This window comes from Colias eurytheme, chromosome 24 (genome assembly GCF_061535395.1).
Source record: "Colias eurytheme isolate Ceu_HAF_F1 chromosome 24, ilColEury1 Martin Lab GWU primary, whole genome shotgun sequence".
NCBI classification, from domain to species: Eukaryota; Metazoa; Arthropoda; class Insecta; order Lepidoptera; family Pieridae; genus Colias; species Colias eurytheme.
This window is the reverse complement of record NC_143003.1, coordinates 5,573,595-5,593,016: the sequence shown is the minus strand read 5'-3', so window position 1 is coordinate 5,593,016 and position 19,422 is coordinate 5,573,595. Positions and strand designations below refer to the sequence as shown.

Here is a 19,422-nt window from a genome sequence, read left to right as displayed (position 1 = left end):
CCTACAGTACCATTTACCTTCAGTGTACAATACAGTTTACAGACCTACGACGGACGAACAATAATGAGTAATAAATAAAAAAAAACATAGTTTCTAAGGTCATTAGTTTTATTTTATTTTATTGTTATTTTCTTTGAACGATTGGAAATGAAATTACTCAATTTTTACACAGAACTTTGATTTATTAGAATTATGCTCATTATGCATAAGATAACGAACGCGAATGCACGACATCTAGCGCGTCAATGTCTAAACATCGCCTTTCGTTTAGACATTGACGCGCTAGATCTGTAATAAGTATATAGTCTATGCGCTAGATGTCGTGCTTTATGTCGTGTTTCGCTTGGCAAAAGTCACGCACACTACTGTAGAAGTGTCAAATTTTTCCGGTATTTTACTGTTGTTTTTCTAAGTAAATATTGTAAATTATTGATTAAAAAGGTCGAACGCGCACACATTTCATTATAGAGAAGTGATAAAATGATTAGTTTTAAAGAAATAGTGTCTGTGTTAAGTGTTTAGAGGTAATCAAAAATGTATGGAGGGACGGTCGGAACATCAACCTTAACATTAAAAATTATCTTTTATCTTAACAATACATGTGCTTACACACACGAACTATAACCAAGATAGCTTAATTCCAGCAAAATAGCATTTTTATAGCCTACAGTTATAGCTCTGTTTCGGCACAATTTTCTTCGAAACCTGGTGATTGACACGCTTTCAATCAAGCCAATTGTTTATAAGCTCCGACATCTGTTTTTCAAATATGCTATGAATTATCGGAATTTGTAGATAGTCTTTTTGATTTTTTTTCTTTATCAAGCCTTGGAATTATATTTTTAAATATCTGGTCTAGATAACTTTTTAGACCGCCCGATATCGTCCGTTATCTATACAATAATCGGTTTAACAAAAATTCATTAAAATGTAATTTCACATTTTTGGCAAGCTACATTTTAAGCCTATTTAGCTATTAAATAAGCATTACAAATATAACGGGGATTCAAAGCGTTGCGTATAATCTTATTATTATGCAAAACATTAACTCATTGCAGTTTAAAAGCTGCCATTTTAATTAAGACTTCTAAAAACTATTGCCTTCCTAGATTTCACGTTTTTAGCGAGTTTCTAGATGTTTCTTTCTAACGTTATCCTGGAAGTTTCCATACATTTTTATCTATATTCCTTCATTATTTAATTTTGTTTTATCAGTCAGTAAAGCTGTTAACTGCTTTGTCAATAGAGGTATAATGATTTCAGTCCTATGTGAGAGACTGAAGAGATTTTCATTAATTGATGGAATATTACTACATAGTATAAAACAAAGTCGCTTTTTCTGTCCCTATGTTCCTTTGTATGCTTAAATCTTTAAAACTACGCAACGGATGCGGTTTTTTTTTAATAGAATAGGTAAATTCAAGAGGAAGGTTTTAGTATATAATTTATTAGGTTTTAGACAAAGCGGGCAAAGCTGCGGGTGGTAAGCTAGTGTTTATATAAATTAAGGAATTTCAGGTAATAGTAGGGGAGCCCAGGATGCTAAATGTGGATTTACTCGAGCGTCACGGGAACCTATTAGAATTGGTAGATTAGACCATAGCGAGAAAAAAAGGTCCTATAATGTTTTCACTTTTAGCGGTGGGGAAGGGTTTTTTGATTTTTTTTAATTTAAAAAAGAAAAAAATTGGCTTGGAAATACTCAAGCGCGTTAGATATTGATATTTTGCATGCTCCAGGACGTCACTGAAAAAAAGTATACGTTAATCTGACGATTTAAGTGGCGATTTAATCGCTATGAAGAAAGGGTAAAAAATTAAAGTAATATTATTCGAGCGCGTCAGATTAATATATGGGGGGGTTAATTACAATATAAGAAGTCCCCATTTCGCTAATCTGACGATTCGAGCTCAACCTTAGGGAATTATGGATTATTCAAATTTTCCAGCGGGGCCCCTGAGCGCACCCACCAACCATAACTGCTCATATTGACTAGAGGTACTAATGAATAGCTAAGGTTCCGTCCCTTATAGTAATCTGACGCGCTCGAGTAAATCCCAAAATCCCCTCTTGGGCTCCCCTACTATAACCTAAGTTTAGCAATATCTGTGAATTGCCATTATTTTATAAATACGACTGTTTGAAAGCTGTCACATTCCGAGTGAAACAAAATATAAATTCACGTTCGCTTGTTTATTTGTAAATTTAGATTGTGTGGGCGTTTGCGAAGCGATTGAAGATTCGGATGAATTTTGAAATTTCCCTTGAATTCGCTTTCACCCGATGTTATCCATCCAATGTTAAGAAAACATTATGTGTACTGTTCACGATGTATGTACCTATTGAGACGTATGAAATACCTATTTTTTCACGTTGTGCGTCTATAAATCGTGATATTATCAAATGTGTCTCTCTTTAAGAAACAAAAAGTCATATATGTATATGATAAATTTTTCGTAACATAGTGGTCGCAGACGCATATCTATGACAAAGCATCGATGTAGTTAAAAAGTATTGCAACTTTTATTGACCAAATGATACTTCAAAAATTTATTTACATTTGACACTAGAGTTCTGCCCTTGTTACATATACTTACGTTTAAAAGTGAGAGAATTATTGAAATCGGTCCAGCAGTTCCTGAGATTAACGTGTTCAAACAAACAAACTCTTCAGCTTTATTTTAGTATGGTTAGGTAACAAAAATTGCATCACTTTAGAAGGAAAAAAAGCTGAAGTGTCATTTCGAACATCAATTACAATGCGCAAACGCCGAAACGAAAACCGTTACAAATTCAAAATTAAATAACAGTTATTCGTTTTAAAGTATCACAGCGAAACGTCCGCAAATTAATTGATACTATTATTCCAATTTATGCGAAAGCGTGAAGGTGGGCAATTACTAGTCGATTTTTTCGCGACAATGCGTCTTGCGTTCATTTCTTTAATTTGCCGTTCCTTTACACGAATGCAAATTTATTGGATTCCATGAATGCAGAATGTTTCATGTTTTCCGTCACATGGTTGCAATGCTTGCTATTTCTTCGTTTCACTACCATTAAACGGATACGTAGGTTATCTATCACTTTACTGTACTTTTGAGCTGAAAGTTTTACCCATTTTTTTAATCACATCATCATAAAAAATAAAATCTTTTAACAATTTCCTCTAGAGAAACTCTTCCTTACTTTTAAGTTTTAATCATTAAAAATGTTTAGACAAAATTCACCAACTTCATTCCCTCTACCACGTTCACCCATCCGTATCAAAACATTTGCCAAGCAGTTCATAACTGTCAACCATTTCGCCACAGAATTCCGATTCCGGGAAAGCAACAATAAAACAATCCGAAACACTCCTATCTCAGTCTTACTTTCTTACTACAGAACATTCTTTACACCCAATAAACTGGGTAAAATTGGCATTGGGCAGTTACCAGTAACCTACTCTCGTTCAGTTCAAAGGACCTGTAATTATATCACGTATGCCGGAATGAGTATAATGTTTTCACCTGCCACTTGGCAGTACGCCCCGGCTATTTCGAACGGAAAGCGCATAAAGATGGCCCGACGAAATGTTTAGTTCGCTCCGTAACATCATATTTTGCATGCCATTTCTATCTGGTGTATTCTGGTTTTTATCGTGATTGCTATTTGCTTATTGAATTGGCTGATAGATAGTTTGTAAAAATTGGTGGCATGTGAAATGGAGTAAAAGGACGTAAATCTTTAAATTGGTAAAGAGTAGTCCAATATATAAAGAGTAATTTCTTGCTTTCGTATTTTTTTTTCAAAATAAAGTAAAGTAAAGTATAAGATCATATGTTTTATAAGCATTTATTAATGCTTTTGACTGTTTCTAGTGCAATTTAATTCTACTAGATGATGTGCTACTTCACTTTGCAGTCTATCTTCTTATCTTCTCATAACACCTCGAGTTCAAATTTACACAGCAACAAATTAATCTAATGAATGAATCAGGTTCCCCGAAATTTAGGGATTATTTTTGTCTATGGCAACACCACACCTGCATGATGCGCCAGCGCATCGATTTGCTAATTTTAGCGCCAACAGTTATGTCACAATGGTGCGTACATTGGCTCATATAGTTGCGTTTCCTGGTTGCACTTAGGTTATTTGAAGATAATGATTTGTCAGGTAGCTACAGCCACATTAAATATGATTGATTGCTTTTCGACTCTATGATTTATGAAACGTTTAATGGTCGCGTCCAAAATGATTTCTTGGAGATAATAATATCACTTGAAGCTTTCTTATCTTGGAGTGAGGTTTTTGTATGGTATTTTTCGGTTTCAATAGCCAATAATAAAAGTACAATAGCTTTAAATATCGTGGATTATTTATCAGAGATGTCTTTGCGACACTACCATTAATATTAATGTGGTTTTGGGGTTATTAATTCTTGTTTCGAATACCTAAAAAATACTTATCTACACTTATAATAATTAAATTAAGAGTATCTATCCTCACACTCTTGCTTAATCTCATATATTGGTGAACACGACTAACGTGATATTTTGAGCACGAATAGAGAAAAAATATGAATGCAAAAAATATAACAAAGAACACGACAGTTAATTCACAAACTGTCCATTAACATTGTTCAATCAATCAGTGTTTAAATTGTTTTACCGTTACTCATTCGTTATGAATTATGTTATCCAATTATTATTAATGCACAAAAATGGACTCTCCAAATTACATACCGTTCAATTTTCGATCCACTTCGAAAGGGATAAGTCATAAATCAGCTTATTTTACGGGAGCAAAACAAAGACCACACAAAGACTTATGGTTATCATGCAAGCCATAACAATGGCACGTTCGACTCACTCGTAAAGGATGATATTACAATTTACAATGTAGTAAATTAAAAGGTTTAAAGTAAAACAGCTGTTCTTATGCAGGCGTGTGTGTTTTTATTGTTAGTTGTTTCGTTGCGTCGGCACTCGGAGTTCAACGATTTTTTGTGGGTACCCTATTTTTTCTGAAATACAAATGCGCTCGGTTAATCCTTATAATTACTGTAAGCCAAGAAAGGTTCCTTGTCCAAGGCGGATTCAAAATAAAAATGTTTACTTTCGTATAAATCTTTTCAAAAGCAGTAGATAAAAATCTGTCATTACAGTTATTGGCCACGTGACTTCAATAACTTTGTTTTATTTACTGAAGAGTGAAGACATAACAATGGTATTTGCATACATACATCTGTATAATGTATGATTCATACGTCATTTGGGTCACAGTTTTAAGGCTTTCGCAAAATAAAAGTCGAGACTGGATTTTATGAGGATTGAGGATGCATTTTTTTAATCACGTGATCTCCTTTTGCCTTGCCTCTGTATATTCGCATTCCTGACTATTCATTGTAAATTAAAAGTTACTCATTGTGATCACTGGCTTCACTCGCGTGGTTGCTAGATAAAATTCCTCTAGAGTCTAGGTAGTAAGAAGTAGATATAAGAGAAATTTTGACTTGGTCTGTATTTTTGACAATTTCTCTATTCCTATCGACGAATATTAATATTATTAATTAATTAATGAAAACTCTAGTGTTGTAACACTTTATAGTTCTATCCTTGTGGCAGCTTGTTCACTTTATAAGTCATCTAGATTCTAGAACGATTAGTGAATATAGATAGGATAGAAGAATAATGCTTCGTCCCTGAAGATAATTTAAGTTTGTGAGTAAGTTTTACAGAACGCTTAGATAAATTATATAAATATGCTACTCTACATCATTTTGTGAGGGTGGAACTGTGTCGTCAAACACTAGAAGTAATATCCTCGACCCACAACTTCTTAGTAACTATAGAAGACTTTTCATTCGTTGATTCATCACTAATTCATCTTCATCATCTTCCCATATTATACCCATAGAAGTGACACTAGTTGTGAGGGTTTACCTATAATCCTCTTTGAAATGTGGATAGGCAAATGTCTGCACATGTTATGGAACGATTTGGTTTTTGAACAGGCCGGTTTCCTCTGTCTCGATGTTTTCCTTCGCTGATTTTCATATAACTAACAATGTGTATTGAAAATCGAACCTAAGTTTAAATTTTGAACAAAGTCAAAGTCCTTATTGATTCACCAGTGCTCTACTATACTATGATACTTATTATAGCATACCTGAACATTGGCTGAATACTTTGTTTACATTTGACGCGATGTATTTTGACTTGGCACACGATTACGTCTCGTGATTCATACATTGATTATAATTTTAAAAATTCATCATAACAGTAATCTTAATAATATCAATTACATTGTCTTTATTTAGAGATTAGTTCTTTGTTGCAAAAAACGTTGATTTTAAGGTAAATAATTTACCTTTTAAGACTATATCACAGGAAGGATAAGATTCCACTGTCCAGGAATAAGAAAATAAAATAATTTCTAGAAGGTGGCATGTTGATTTTTTTACATTTACACAACCTATTATTTTAACGGACGATCAAATAAGAAGAAGAAGAAGTAGCATTTTTATAAAATTTATCTAAGCGTTCTGTAAAACTTACTCACAAACTTAAATTCAGGGACGAAGCATTATTCTTCTTGATTCATTATTCATTATTCTTAGATGGCTTTGAGCCATAAGGCCGCCGTTTGTACATTTTAAATTGTTTTGTTTTATGTACTTTCATTGTAATATGTTGTACAATAAAGAGTAAATAAATAAATAAATAAATATTCTTGCAGTCGTATGTAAATTTAAATATTATACACCTATGCCACTATACTGGTAAGTAGATACTAATCGTTTGCCCTTTCAAAAAAAGTTGCTTTGATTGATTAGAATCTAACTAGTTACAAAAATGGCAATACTAGCTTTCACTGTACACATTGCAATGCTCACTTTAACGTAGGTTTTCCAACCATATGATTAAATTTAATAGATTTAGAGATGAACCAAATCGATTTATTATGGACTGTGAATTATGATTACTTTATATGGACAATAGACGTTGTCTTATTCAAACTCAAACTCAAACATTTATTTATTCAATTAGACTTCTTCTAGAAGCACTTTTGAAACGTTATTAGGTACATATTTTTAACATTTACCACCGATTCGGAAAGCAGTATCTATGGAGAAGAATCGGCAAGAAACTCCATAGTTGTTCTTTTTAATCATGTCAGTTTTACAATACAATATTACCATGATAACTCAAAAGAAAATTATTTATTTACTTCCCTTGTATGTATCTATTATGAAAATATAATTTGAATTTTGAATTCAAGTCAAGTAATAGTCCTTTGGATTCTCATTCTGCATTTCTCCGAAACTAGCATTGTTGGAAATGTCTAATATAGGGTACTTTAAATATCTAAATGACCTCTACCTCATGTAAAATGCTCTCATTTAGTTAAATTAAGTATCATGCGATGTGTATCAGCTTCTTCAGAGTCTATCATTAACTGTGGAGAGTTTTTTAAATGATGATAATGGATAATTTGGTAATTTTGCCCTCAAACGCGTAATAGTTTATTATGAATGGAACTGTTAACTAATTGAAACAAGGGTCTATCATAGCTCAACTTTCTAATGTATATTATCTTTGTTTATAATCCGTTTATACCAAAGTACCTAAAAATAATCACACAAAATGTTAATCTGCGTCACCTTCAGTTGCATGTTTTCGTGTAATTTTCATATTAGCATATATTGTAGTTTAATGAGCTTATCCATATTTTCCTTTACTATTCTTACATATTTCAATAACAGTGCATTTACATCAAACGAGCGAATGCACATTCTATGTCAAATTCCCACTATGTCAAATTCTTTTAGCGTAAACTGGCGAAAAGCATTATTTCGTTGTTCTTAGTGCGTTTGAAAAGATTATATGCAATGTTCAATAATTGAACAATACTGAATACGAGTTTTCGTTTACACTAAAAGATCACGACGGAATGCTCTTGCTCTAGCTCTATGTTCGTTTGGTCTAAATGCACCGTAACTCAAATGCCTACTTCGGGAATTATAAAATTTTCAACAGTTCTAATTAGCACTAAAACTAGATTTAAGTCAAGTGTGTTATAATTCGAATAGAAAGCAACAAAAGCACATATCATCGTAGATTAAGCAATGACTCACGATAGAGATCGAAACGACTAGCGAGGTACAAGGTTCCTGTTTGATACAAGTCAATATTGATTACAATGCATGTTTAGCCTAATTCAATCACGGTCAATCGAGGCAATTGTGATGCTTTAAGCTTGTAATGGTCAGTGATTTTTTTGAAGTCTGCTGTTTCATGTGATGTCGTTGACATCAGAATAAAGATAAGGTTTGTGTATAAGCTTCTCCCTAAAAATTAAAATCGCAATTTTAATGTTTTCTCCATTTTTTTCAGTTCAATTGTTTCTTACAGAATCTGTTTTTTATCTTATTCATAATGTGCTCTTAATTAATATGTAGGTATACGTAGTATCAATACGTAAATATAGTTATATTCATAATTAAATCTTATAGAAAGTTCTCTTTGCTACATACCTGGATGATTTCCTTCGAGATCAACAAAGAAAATTGGCTGACGGGATAATATTAGTACATATTTACGAATACTGTACACACGTAAATTGCATAATGACAAGCACTTTTCGACAACATTGAGTAGGTGACAAAATCTTGGCAGTCACATTTGGCAGGATTCTTCCCTGACACGTCAAAATGTAACGAGTTATTTCATTTTTGAAATATAGGAATGGGAACACCAGGTTAAGGTCATGTGCAAAAAATATGCGGGTAAAATTAGCTAATTGATACATTTTTTTCGGAGCACGTGTAAGATCGGTATTGTAACTTGCAAAAGTTTGGGTATAGGGCATATAGAGCAGTTTCAGGGGGTTCAAGAAATCTAATAGGAGATGGGTGATGGCTGATGGTAAATCATAAATTCCGATCGTAAATATCCACTTTCATTAATTGCAGATGTTGCCTCACAGAAACCAATTTTTATTAAAATAAGTAAGAAGTGGCTAGTTAGTTGTTGTCGTGGTCGCTATTTCGCAGTTAGTATCTATCTATTCCTTCTAAATCAAAGAATTTAGTCATAGTTACTATGTATTCGTACAATAAACGGAAGAATAAACTTTGCATATATATCTCTACATACGTAGTATATTATTATTAGTCTGTGTCTCTACACAGGATACAGGTATAGCCATTAAAACTAATATCCCCGCTAAGCTCCGCTGATACCAGCAGTTCATTTATAACTCTCTTCTTCAATCTTATCAGACAATTATCCAGAGAATGTGACATTACCTAATGGTGTAAGTTTATCTTACGGTACTTAGCTATCTGCTTGCGATAGTGACAAATTATACTCAAGTGTTGAGCCCATTTCGGTAATTCTATTGTTATTTTTTCGTTACTCGGAACATTACCCAATATTTTGAACGACATTCCCGACTGATATTATAAGTTAGTGTGTGAAGTGAGTGAAGAATCTTGAAACCATAATAAACAATAACCAATTTTTATGAAATTTGGAACATGTATACTGTGTACTTGGAAGTCAAGAAAAAAAAACTTGATGCAAGAAAAATAGCCAATGGAAATAATTTGTATTATGGATGTCACGCGATATCGTGACAAACACGTGAACGAAGACGCGAGCGTAAAAGCTAGTTAAAAACATTTTGAAGTGAAACTTCTTTATCGGGGTTAGACAAAAATTTAGTGTAACATTTTTGCGTTACGCCGTACCTACGCGTGACATTTTTGCGTTACTCCGAACGTTACGCGTGACATTTTTGCGTTACGCCATACTTGTGACATTTTTAAGGTCATAAAGAAGTTTCACTTCTTACGTGTGTACTCTAGTACACGCATACATTTTTTTATATGCGTGACAAATGTACCTACGTAAAGCTTAAGAAAAAATCTTATAAATACTAGATCTCAATATTTAATTGATGCGCTTAGGACTATTCATAAATTAATACTTATTATTATTAGTATCTTTTCTATTAACAATATTATAATATATTGCTACTGCTATATTCTCGTTATGTACTATGTACTATGTATTATGTACTGTACTATACTGTCTACATGTATGTAAAATAAATAAATAAATAATAATCTAACCAACCGTTCATTCATATCCAAAATAATGACAAAGCATCTCAGGGATATATGATATGTTTGAATGAATCTCAATGAATATCAATTAAGACAACTAAAAGAAGAGAAGTATTTTTAAAGATTTATCATACCATAGGGACGTAGGGACATAGAAAGCGACTTTGTTTAATACTAGCTTACCGCCCGCGGCTTCGCCCGCTTTGACTTAAACCTAATAAATTATATACTAAAACCTTCCTCTTGAATCACTCTATCTATTAAAAAAACCACATCAAAATCCGTTGCGTAGTTTGAAAGATTTAAGCATAGAAAGGGACATAGGGACAGAGAAAGCGACTTTGTTTTATTCTTTGTAGTGATTTACCTGTATATCACATTATATATTATACTGTAATATTTGTTTTAATATCACCACATAGAAGGCTCTACATTGGAAACGGACTAATACTGAAAAACATATATTACCTAATAGATAAATATTCAATTAAGTAAATGCCTGTACTAATTTTAATATTTTAAAATAAATAACTAATTTAAAATAGTAAAGAGTTACAATAACACTCTTATAAATCATAAAATTTATGACAAAGAGAGTATTTTTATACATATTAAATTATATCCAGGATGTTAAGTTTTAACATTATTAAAATATAATAAGGTGGTATGTATTTTTATTCATCAATCATATAAAATCACACAAATATTCATATGTAGATTAATAAAATACCTATTTAAAGTACTAATTTTGCTCTTTACGCTTCTACATTTTGTAGACTGTCTTTAAATATAATATAATTAGACTGAGATTATTATTTATCGGGATAGTCCTGATTGTATGTATATCTACTTGTATTTATGCAAATTATAATAAAGTAAAAATATTTATTTTTAACTTAAAAAAATTATTAATTACCTAAAACATAATAAACGTCAAGTATAATTTATAAAATCATAAAATATAATGTGGTTTGCACTAAAATGCAATATAATATTCAAGTACCTCTTAGATACAATCATTACCTATTAGTCCTATTACTTATTAAATAATTAAAAATTGGTACTTACAGAATTAATTTAAATTATTGGAAAAAAATCAGCTTGAATATTTCATAGTTCATTCATTTCATATTTCTATTGGATAGTATTCTAATTTCGAAATTAGAATACCTATGTGCAATACTTTTTAAAATAATTGAATCATATTTCGAACTGAAAAAGTAAAATTTCTAATTCCAATAAGAAAAAAGCTTATAGCTGTTTCGTAATACGTTCAAAATACTCTCAGTTATTTAGGCTAAGGTAAAAAGAGTGTAATTTCAGGTGTTCAACCCTCACCTACTAACACAAAAAGCATCGGAACAATATTTCGCGTTAGTTCATCATCCAGAAGCCATCTATTTTAAGAAACCGCGGGCTAAATCAATTTATGCAAAATAATATATTCGCGCCAAAAAACCAATTACCGACCATAAAGAACCCACTCATGTCGACGCAACTCGATCGGAATGCAAGCAATGCAACAGATGATGCAGCTTCAAACTTTTTTTTCATTTTTCAGACCTACATATCAGATATTTCCGGGAATGCGACCGGTTTAATTTATAAATAAGAATATTTTCACGTCCGCAATCTTATTAGACAACACTTATACACTACATAAATAAAGTTTAAGTCAAAAATACTTACGTTTCAGTAAATCACTATAAACATTAAATTCAAATATTCTCAAAAACAACACACACGTTCACTTTCTACACCACTGCACTGCGTATGCGATCTGTCAAACACTGGGCTGCCAGTTTTCGTTTGCACTTTACCACTAATGTTTTTGTTATTACTAAAACCGAATAAGAATAAATTGTACACTAAGCGACTTTTTTAATCGCATAAGTTTATGAAATCAAATTTATTTGCCGTGCACAAACATTTTACCAGTAAATAAATGTACCAAAAGAAATTAAAATGTGTGTTGCCATGAATTTAAATCAAATGTCCCGACAACGCTGCTCGATGAAACACAATTTTCTCTGCTAGGTTACCAGCTAAGCGCGAGAGGTTCACGTTACCTACCTCTTATTATTATTAGCCGTACCTAAAAATAGGGCAAAGTATTTAAAAATGCTGGTTGGCACCACAGAGTGGTTGGCACAATTCCGGTCGAGAGTTAGTAATCGTATTCGCGTAGTGTCATATGTGAAATTATTCTAGATTTGATAATAATACATTTTACGTGTTTTACGTTCCAAAAAAAAGTTACATTGTTTATGAATAATAAGTTTACGTGTAACTAATAAATAATTATTTGAAAAAATTGTTATGGAAACTAACAATAAAATAATATTCGGTTTTAAAGATGTGTGCTTTCCATATTTTCTTTTATCCAATATATATTCTATAGAATAATTGACGACTCAATCTTATTTATAAAAAGTGTTGTTGTCACAATTCAACTAGAATGATTCAACCGATTCTAAACCTATTTTAACAAGTCGTGAATATAATAAATAGGTATAGATATCAACACATAATTTTAGTGGGTTCTATTTGAAATAAAAGAACGATAACAGTAAACATTTTATTGTAAATACATTATTGTATCTTTGCACTCGCGATGCGTTTCTTGTTCCAATTGGCTTGTCGTGTAGATACTAAAATTTTCTTTGTTTTTCAACGCTGATTAATGTTTAGGCACGTTTCAATTACACATCGCGAGTTTAGATGTCACACAAATACAAGCTTATTCTGTTATCAATTCAGTCGGCTCATAATGCACTTATTCTAGACGTTTCCATTGAGCTCAGTACTCGAATGATGATGATTGTATGGAATTAAATTATGGTAAATAGAATTTTAAATTAATTAAATACACTTGCTAAATCAATGAGACAGTTTCGCTGTTTTATAGATCAACAAAGCAAGCTATAGAAATGTAGAGGTGGTTTTCTAGAAAGTTTTTATTTAATTTTATTTAATAACTTATGTCTTCAATAGAATAAGCATCTTTCTGGCTTTTATCCTTTAAATTATATCTCTATCACATTTAAAATGCTTAAAGTAAAATGTTATAAATTATGTGAAAATATTTAATATTCCTACAAAATTACGATAGAACGCAAGTGAAATATTGAGAACAAGTGAGATAATTGGAAATAAGTGAAAGAGTGAATTCGCAAACGTGGTAAGAGTATGAATTATAGATATTGTGAAAATAGTTAGAAAATATTTAGGCAACTTGAATGTGGCAATATTTATTTCAGCATTTATCAAAAATACATTGGTCCTAGATGAATATTAAAGAAAGATTAGGAATACTCAACTCAGATTAGAATGCAATATTTGACAATGAGAGGATTCAAATATTTTTTAAATACGTGGATTAAAATTTTTAAAGAAACAGTTTTTGATTCAACTTTGTTTCTCAGTGGTCGAATAACCAGTAGCGAAAAGTATACCTATATACATAAAATGTTCTTTTCATGAAATGATATGAATCATAAACCCCACGAGCCATTTCAAATAAGTTGTAGAGGCGAATCAGCGTATCTAACCGCTATTTTAAAGAGTAACATTTTATCTAAGATTTTTTAAATTTTCGCTAGTCATTCAAAATTTATAACTTTAATAGCGTAGAAGAATAGTATTTTTGTTAACAAATGTAACTATAATATTAATTATTTTTTATTACGTCGTAAAACTGATGACTAAATATTTTGATCTATTTAAAAATAGATCTATAAGAATAGAGAATTTGAAACTATTGAGTTTTACACTACAGCAAAACATTATTAAACATTCGTATATTTTGAAAAGGCCAAAACTTAATGGTTTTTCCCCATTACTTTTGTAATTTTATAACTGGCATCACAGGTCTGATTCCGTTGACATTTACTAAATATTTCGCGCCATAGCTCAACCGTGAACCTTTTAAAAATATACGAATTTGATCAGTTTTGAATTTAAGTAAGTATGCTAGGAGGATTTAAAAGAATGTTTCAAAATTTGTTAATACTTACGTTAGAAAAATATTGATTTTATAGAATAGAAAATGGTAGCGTTGAAAATTGTCATTTAATTACTATTAAAAACGTTTACAGCTATAATTACTATCGATGAGCAAAACAGTTTTCATAACAAGGATTAACAAAATATTTAGATAGAATATTCTAGAGAAAACAGATAAAATAAAATAAAATATTTTCTTCATTCATTCGCGTCACCGACCCAATAAATTGTTACCATGTTAAATAATTATAATATTTTTGTAAATACCGTTTATCATGGATTATAACGTAGTTATTATATTTTGCACAAAGCGATATGTTTTATTATTGTTAGCACTGCATGTGTTATACTTTATAATAATAATATTATGTAATAATAATATGCTTCCACATCTAAATATTTTTATACTCAATTATTGTGATATCAAATACTACTCTTATATTCACACCTAATACATATTATTTGCTCCAAACGAATTCACTAACTGTACATAAAGCTTTTTATAAAATAAAATCTACTTTAATACTAGATAAACTAAGCTACGTTCGCTTACGATTAAGTGCCGCCATTTCGCGCGGAATACTTCAAAATGGCGCGTATTAGATGAATGCAAAGGAATGTTAGAATTTTGACATCACAGTGAGTCGAATAACAACGACTTTCAATATTTAAAAATAAATAATGTCTCGATCACATTACGTCACATAATGCAAAGGAATGGAACATGATATAATAATATGTTTGTAAAACGTTAAAACGCTAAAACCAAGATGAAGCGCCTCCCAACTTTGTTGACAACTCGCCGATCCCGCGTCCGAACATGTTGCCCATCTGCAAATATATATCATAATTGTATATTTAAAGGAGATATTTTATTACACACATTGGAATACATATTTAGCTTCAGAATTTTAAAGGTGAAGTTCTAGAATAAAAAAATAATAAAAAAAACGACGTGTGGCACTCGGGGACTGCCGCGGTAAAGCTATTGCATGCTAACCCCGTTGTCCAATTACAGCACTAGTGCGCATTATGCGGCATAATGCTTAACGTTGAATGTTCCAACTACAGCAACGCTTCGCACAATCGAGCACTCTTAAAAGTAATGCGCGTGAATTGATGCGTGCAATCGATTTATCGTTAGTAATTATTAATTGTTGGAAAAAAATTTAAAGCTTTAAAATTAAAATTCTTACTACAAATAGTTAAGTACCATAGTGATCTTCAAGACATAAAAAAATTAGGGTTGCCAGTAACAAAATATTAAATAAAATATACCTTCCCAACAACAGCAGACACATTTCCAAGCTTCGCGTCTTCTGTAAGTGATTCCAATTTTGACTTTCCTGCCTTGGAACCATCTTCTGATCCTTCGTCTCCGCCGCTTTAATAAAATATTTAATTAAGAATGAATTATTAATTGTAATTTGAATTATTAAGATGTACCTAACTACTTTGATGGTACGTAGAAGGGATTTTTTTTTAATTTCTATTGGCTTATTTAGTTAAAAACTAAAACTGCATTATTTAATTTTAGCCAGGAATTGGACCCTTTGATTTTGGAAAAACAACACACTTTATTTTCGTTTGATAAAATGTTTCGTTCACTGATGTTCAAATGCCTTATTATATCTTTATCAATATGTTTTCCAGAACTGCTCTCCAGGATTTTTTTCCATTTGAGACACTATCACTTGGTATCTCTATTAATGAAGATTATTATTTTTCTCCACGTTCGATTCCTTGTCAAGCAACATTCACTCACCCGGTATCCTGTTGCGCGAGCAACAAGCTGCATGTTGCTTCTTCAGTGTGCATGCGAGCAGCAACAGCTTGGTAGGTCTTGGAGTTCAACTTGTCATCTATCACGCCTTGGAGTTCGAAGTCGCTGTACATTTTCTGGAATGGATTGAGATAACTGAACCTGTGTGTTTAATTTTTGAAGTGAAAACTTCTTTAGCGGCGTTGAGCACTTTTTCTGTAATGGGTATAAAATCTTAAACTCGCGTCAGGACACGTGACCTGATCGAAAAAGCGTAAGACGGATGGATATCAAACATGTTCAACGTTAATAATCAAGTTTTCACTTCTATCTATTCTAATAACGAATAATAACCTTAACAACAATAGACAAGCAGGCGACTTGCTGCGGGTGCAGTGCGGGGCGCTCCTGCAGCCAGTTGCCGATGAGGTTCATCTGCACGCCGTACCACTGCTCGAACAGCTGCAGGATCCAGAGCTCGTCCGTCACCTGAGGATTAAAGGCTTTACTTATGGAGCAGAAGAAAATTAGAAAATTGGAATTAGCCTGGAAGGCTATCCAACTATCCAGCTATTGTTTATTCAAAAATAATAGCTGGATAGTTGGAAAATAAGCTTGACGAAAGGAAAGGCCAGGAATAATCTGGGTGTCTTATACAAAGTTGGTGGCGTAAGAAAGGATCAACTATTGGCTTAACTTATGGAGTAGAGCTAAAATTAGAATGGAATAAGCCTGGAATTTCAATAAACAATAAGCTTGATAGTTAGAAAATAAGCTTGACGAAAGGAAAGGCCAGAAATAATCTGGGTGTCTTATACAAAGTTGGTGGCGTAATTACGGAGACCTGAAAACTTACACTACATACTTCCTCTTACTTAATGTGCAGATTTTTCAATAAAATGTTAAATAATACAGTAGGTACGACAAGTACTGATAAATACTAACGAAAAAAATTTTTCTAGTGGACACACATCGAAAAAAAAAATTCCTAAACGAAGAGCAAAATAGTATCAAAATTTTAGAAAGACTGGCCTCTAGATATATTTTCTGTAAACTCTTGTTAATTACCTTCGACCTAATCTGATCCATGGAATTCCTCATGAAGTTAACGTAACCCTGGCCGATGTCCTTCCCCGATCCAGAAACGTTGGCGATGGTCAGAATAGACCCGATCAAACTGGAAACATAGTTTAGAATATTATTACGTATTTAGAATTATATTTGGAACACATTAACACAATGAAAGCAGAAAAGAATGCTACTGCAACTAATTCTAACATAAACATTTTAAAACATAATTTTACCTAAAGAATTTACGAAAACAGTAATAATTCGACACCACATAGAATATTTGTGCAATTTTTAAACATAAAAAATTATCCTAAATTTCCAGTCATATGGAAGGTTTGAGTACATCAACATCTTGATGATCTTGAAAATTATTTTATAGATCTTATGTACTTTTTCCGGTAAACCCATATATTAATCTTAACAAAACAGAAAATGTTTGCAGTTTTTACCATTACCATTTTATTGCCTCTTGTGTACGGAAACTTAAAAGACGTGCAATGTGCATCTACTACATCTAGTATCTACCTCAATCGTGCTGAGAGTTCGTGATTTGAAGTTCTTTCTTTTTTATTATCTACGTTTCAACCGTATTATTTTTTAGAACATTAAAAAGCTTTACTCAAAAGTAAAACAAAATGCACATCGATAAAAATACGAATTGAATTACCCTTGGTGATTGTGTCCAAGAAATCTGGCAGTACCCTATCAACAATTTTTTTTTATTTTTTTTTATTGGGTATAGGGAAGCTCTTGACTACAATCTCGCCTGATGTTAAGGGGGCGCATAAAGCAAAATAACCAATCTTCTATTAGATGATACGTGTAATATGCAAGACCAAATCTAAAAAATAAAATATATATCAAACTAGATGATATGTTCAACGATTCTGTTTAAGCAAAAACATAAAATATTAAAATTTACTCGATAAAAAAAAATCACCAAGTTAGCTCTAATTTTCACACTTTTACGTTTTCTACTTGACATGGTAATACTTATTATGATTTTTTTTTCATAAACAATTATATTAAAACATTTGCAAGATATTTGTCAGAGCATTTTGTGTAATTACTTTTAGTTTTGGTTTTATCTGCGATAAACCACTTTTGGCGCTCTTTTTTTCTCGAGATAAACGTTTGATTTTGTCACGATAAAAGTGGTTTATCGCAGATAAAACCAAAACTAAAAGTAATTACACAAAATGCTCTGACAAATATCTTGCAAATGTTTTAATATAATTGTTTATGAAAAAAAAAATCATAATAAGTATTACCATATCAAGTAGAAAACGTAAGTGTGAAAATTAGAGCAAACTTGGTGATTTTTTTTTATCGAGTAAATTTTAATATTTTATGTTTTTGATTAAACAGAATCGTTGAACATATCATCTAGTTTGATATATATTTTATTTTTTAGATTTGGTTTTGCATATTACACGTATCATCTAATAGAAGATTGGTTATTTTGCTTTATGCGCCCCCTTAAGCTGAGATATGGTCTAAGATGGAACGCGCTTCCCTAGAAGGCACCCTGTCACTCTACGCTTGAAAACCCCCATATTGTACTTGTCGGAGAACACAGATTCAGGAAGCATGATCCAGTCCCTCGCTGTTCGGATAAAGAATGGAAAAAGAAAACGGGTTGCACTGGGGGAGTGCCGGCAGAAGTGAAAACTTGATTATTAACGTTGAGCATGTTTGATATTTTGGAATGGTATCCGTCTTACGCTTTTTCGATCAGGTCACGTGTCCTGACGCGAGTTTAAGATTTTATACCCATTGCAGAAAAAGTGCTCAACGCCGCTAAAGAAGTTTTCACTTCAACAATATTATGTGAATGATATATCTTACCTTCCTTCATCGAAGCGCGCGATCTTAGCAAGCGTGGCCTCTAGCACAGCGGAGAGTCTCGTGGTCATGCCGGTCGCCATTGCGTGCAGACACGTCTCGATCTGGGCATCCATTTTAGCATGGTACTGGTACTGTGAGAGAGGTCGGTGTTAACATTCTGTGTGTGTCGTGTCATGTTCATGTCCCTCGATGTTACCGGTTTGTGGTTGATTATTTGGGTTGGGTTTTGTTAGCGGTTCGGTTGTAACGTTATCTAAGTATCTAATGCTCCAATTCAATGACAGACGGTTATTTTGTAACGTGTTCTAGTTATTTTACAAATTCTGCGTTGTATGCTGGAGATATAGTCTTTACAGATAAGGAGAAATACACTGACAGTTCAAGTTCTACTTTCATTTTTATTTCTTTGAATTGTTAAAAAATGAGCAACAAATTTAAAGACTAACGAGCCATGTAAAACCGAAATACTTTCGATAAAATATTATTGTGGAAGCTAAACAATATAGAAATAAAGACATCGTACCTTCTGTGGCTTTCCTACTATCATTTGGCATAAAAGCAAAGAACACTTCAAACTATGGTAGAATTATAAATATTGGTATATTACAGGGTACAGGGATCT

General features: G+C 32.1%; 2 protein-coding genes across 5 annotated transcripts in view; both read right to left on the bottom strand.

Moving 5' to 3' along the window:
• The window catches only part of LOC149897987 (uncharacterized), a 32,480-nt gene extending 20,532 nt beyond the window's left edge, over window positions 1-11,948 (bottom strand). For both annotated transcript variants that reach the window (XM_090115858.1, XM_090115857.1), the window contains exon 1: window positions 11,804-11,948. The gene's annotated coding sequence lies outside the window, so the exon portion shown is untranslated. The remainder of the gene's footprint in view (window positions 1-11,803) is intronic.
• Window positions 11,949-13,577: 1,629 nt separating this feature from the next.
• The window catches only part of Cadps (calcium-dependent secretion activator 1), a 62,375-nt gene continuing 56,530 nt past the window's right edge, over window positions 13,578-19,422 (bottom strand). For all 3 annotated transcript variants that reach the window (XM_090115949.1, XM_090115948.1, XM_090115946.1), the window contains 6 exons: window positions 18,801-18,931; window positions 16,950-17,058; window positions 16,236-16,370; window positions 15,885-16,018; window positions 15,398-15,503; window positions 13,578-14,950 (listed from right to left, as the gene is read on the bottom strand). In XM_090115949.1, coding sequence (XP_089972075.1) covers window positions 14,879-14,950; window positions 15,398-15,503; window positions 15,885-16,018; window positions 16,236-16,370; window positions 16,950-17,058; window positions 18,801-18,931 — 687 coding nt within the window. In that variant the 3' untranslated portion in view covers window positions 13,578-14,878. The remainder of the gene's footprint in view (window positions 14,951-15,397; window positions 15,504-15,884; window positions 16,019-16,235; window positions 16,371-16,949; window positions 17,059-18,800; window positions 18,932-19,422) is intronic.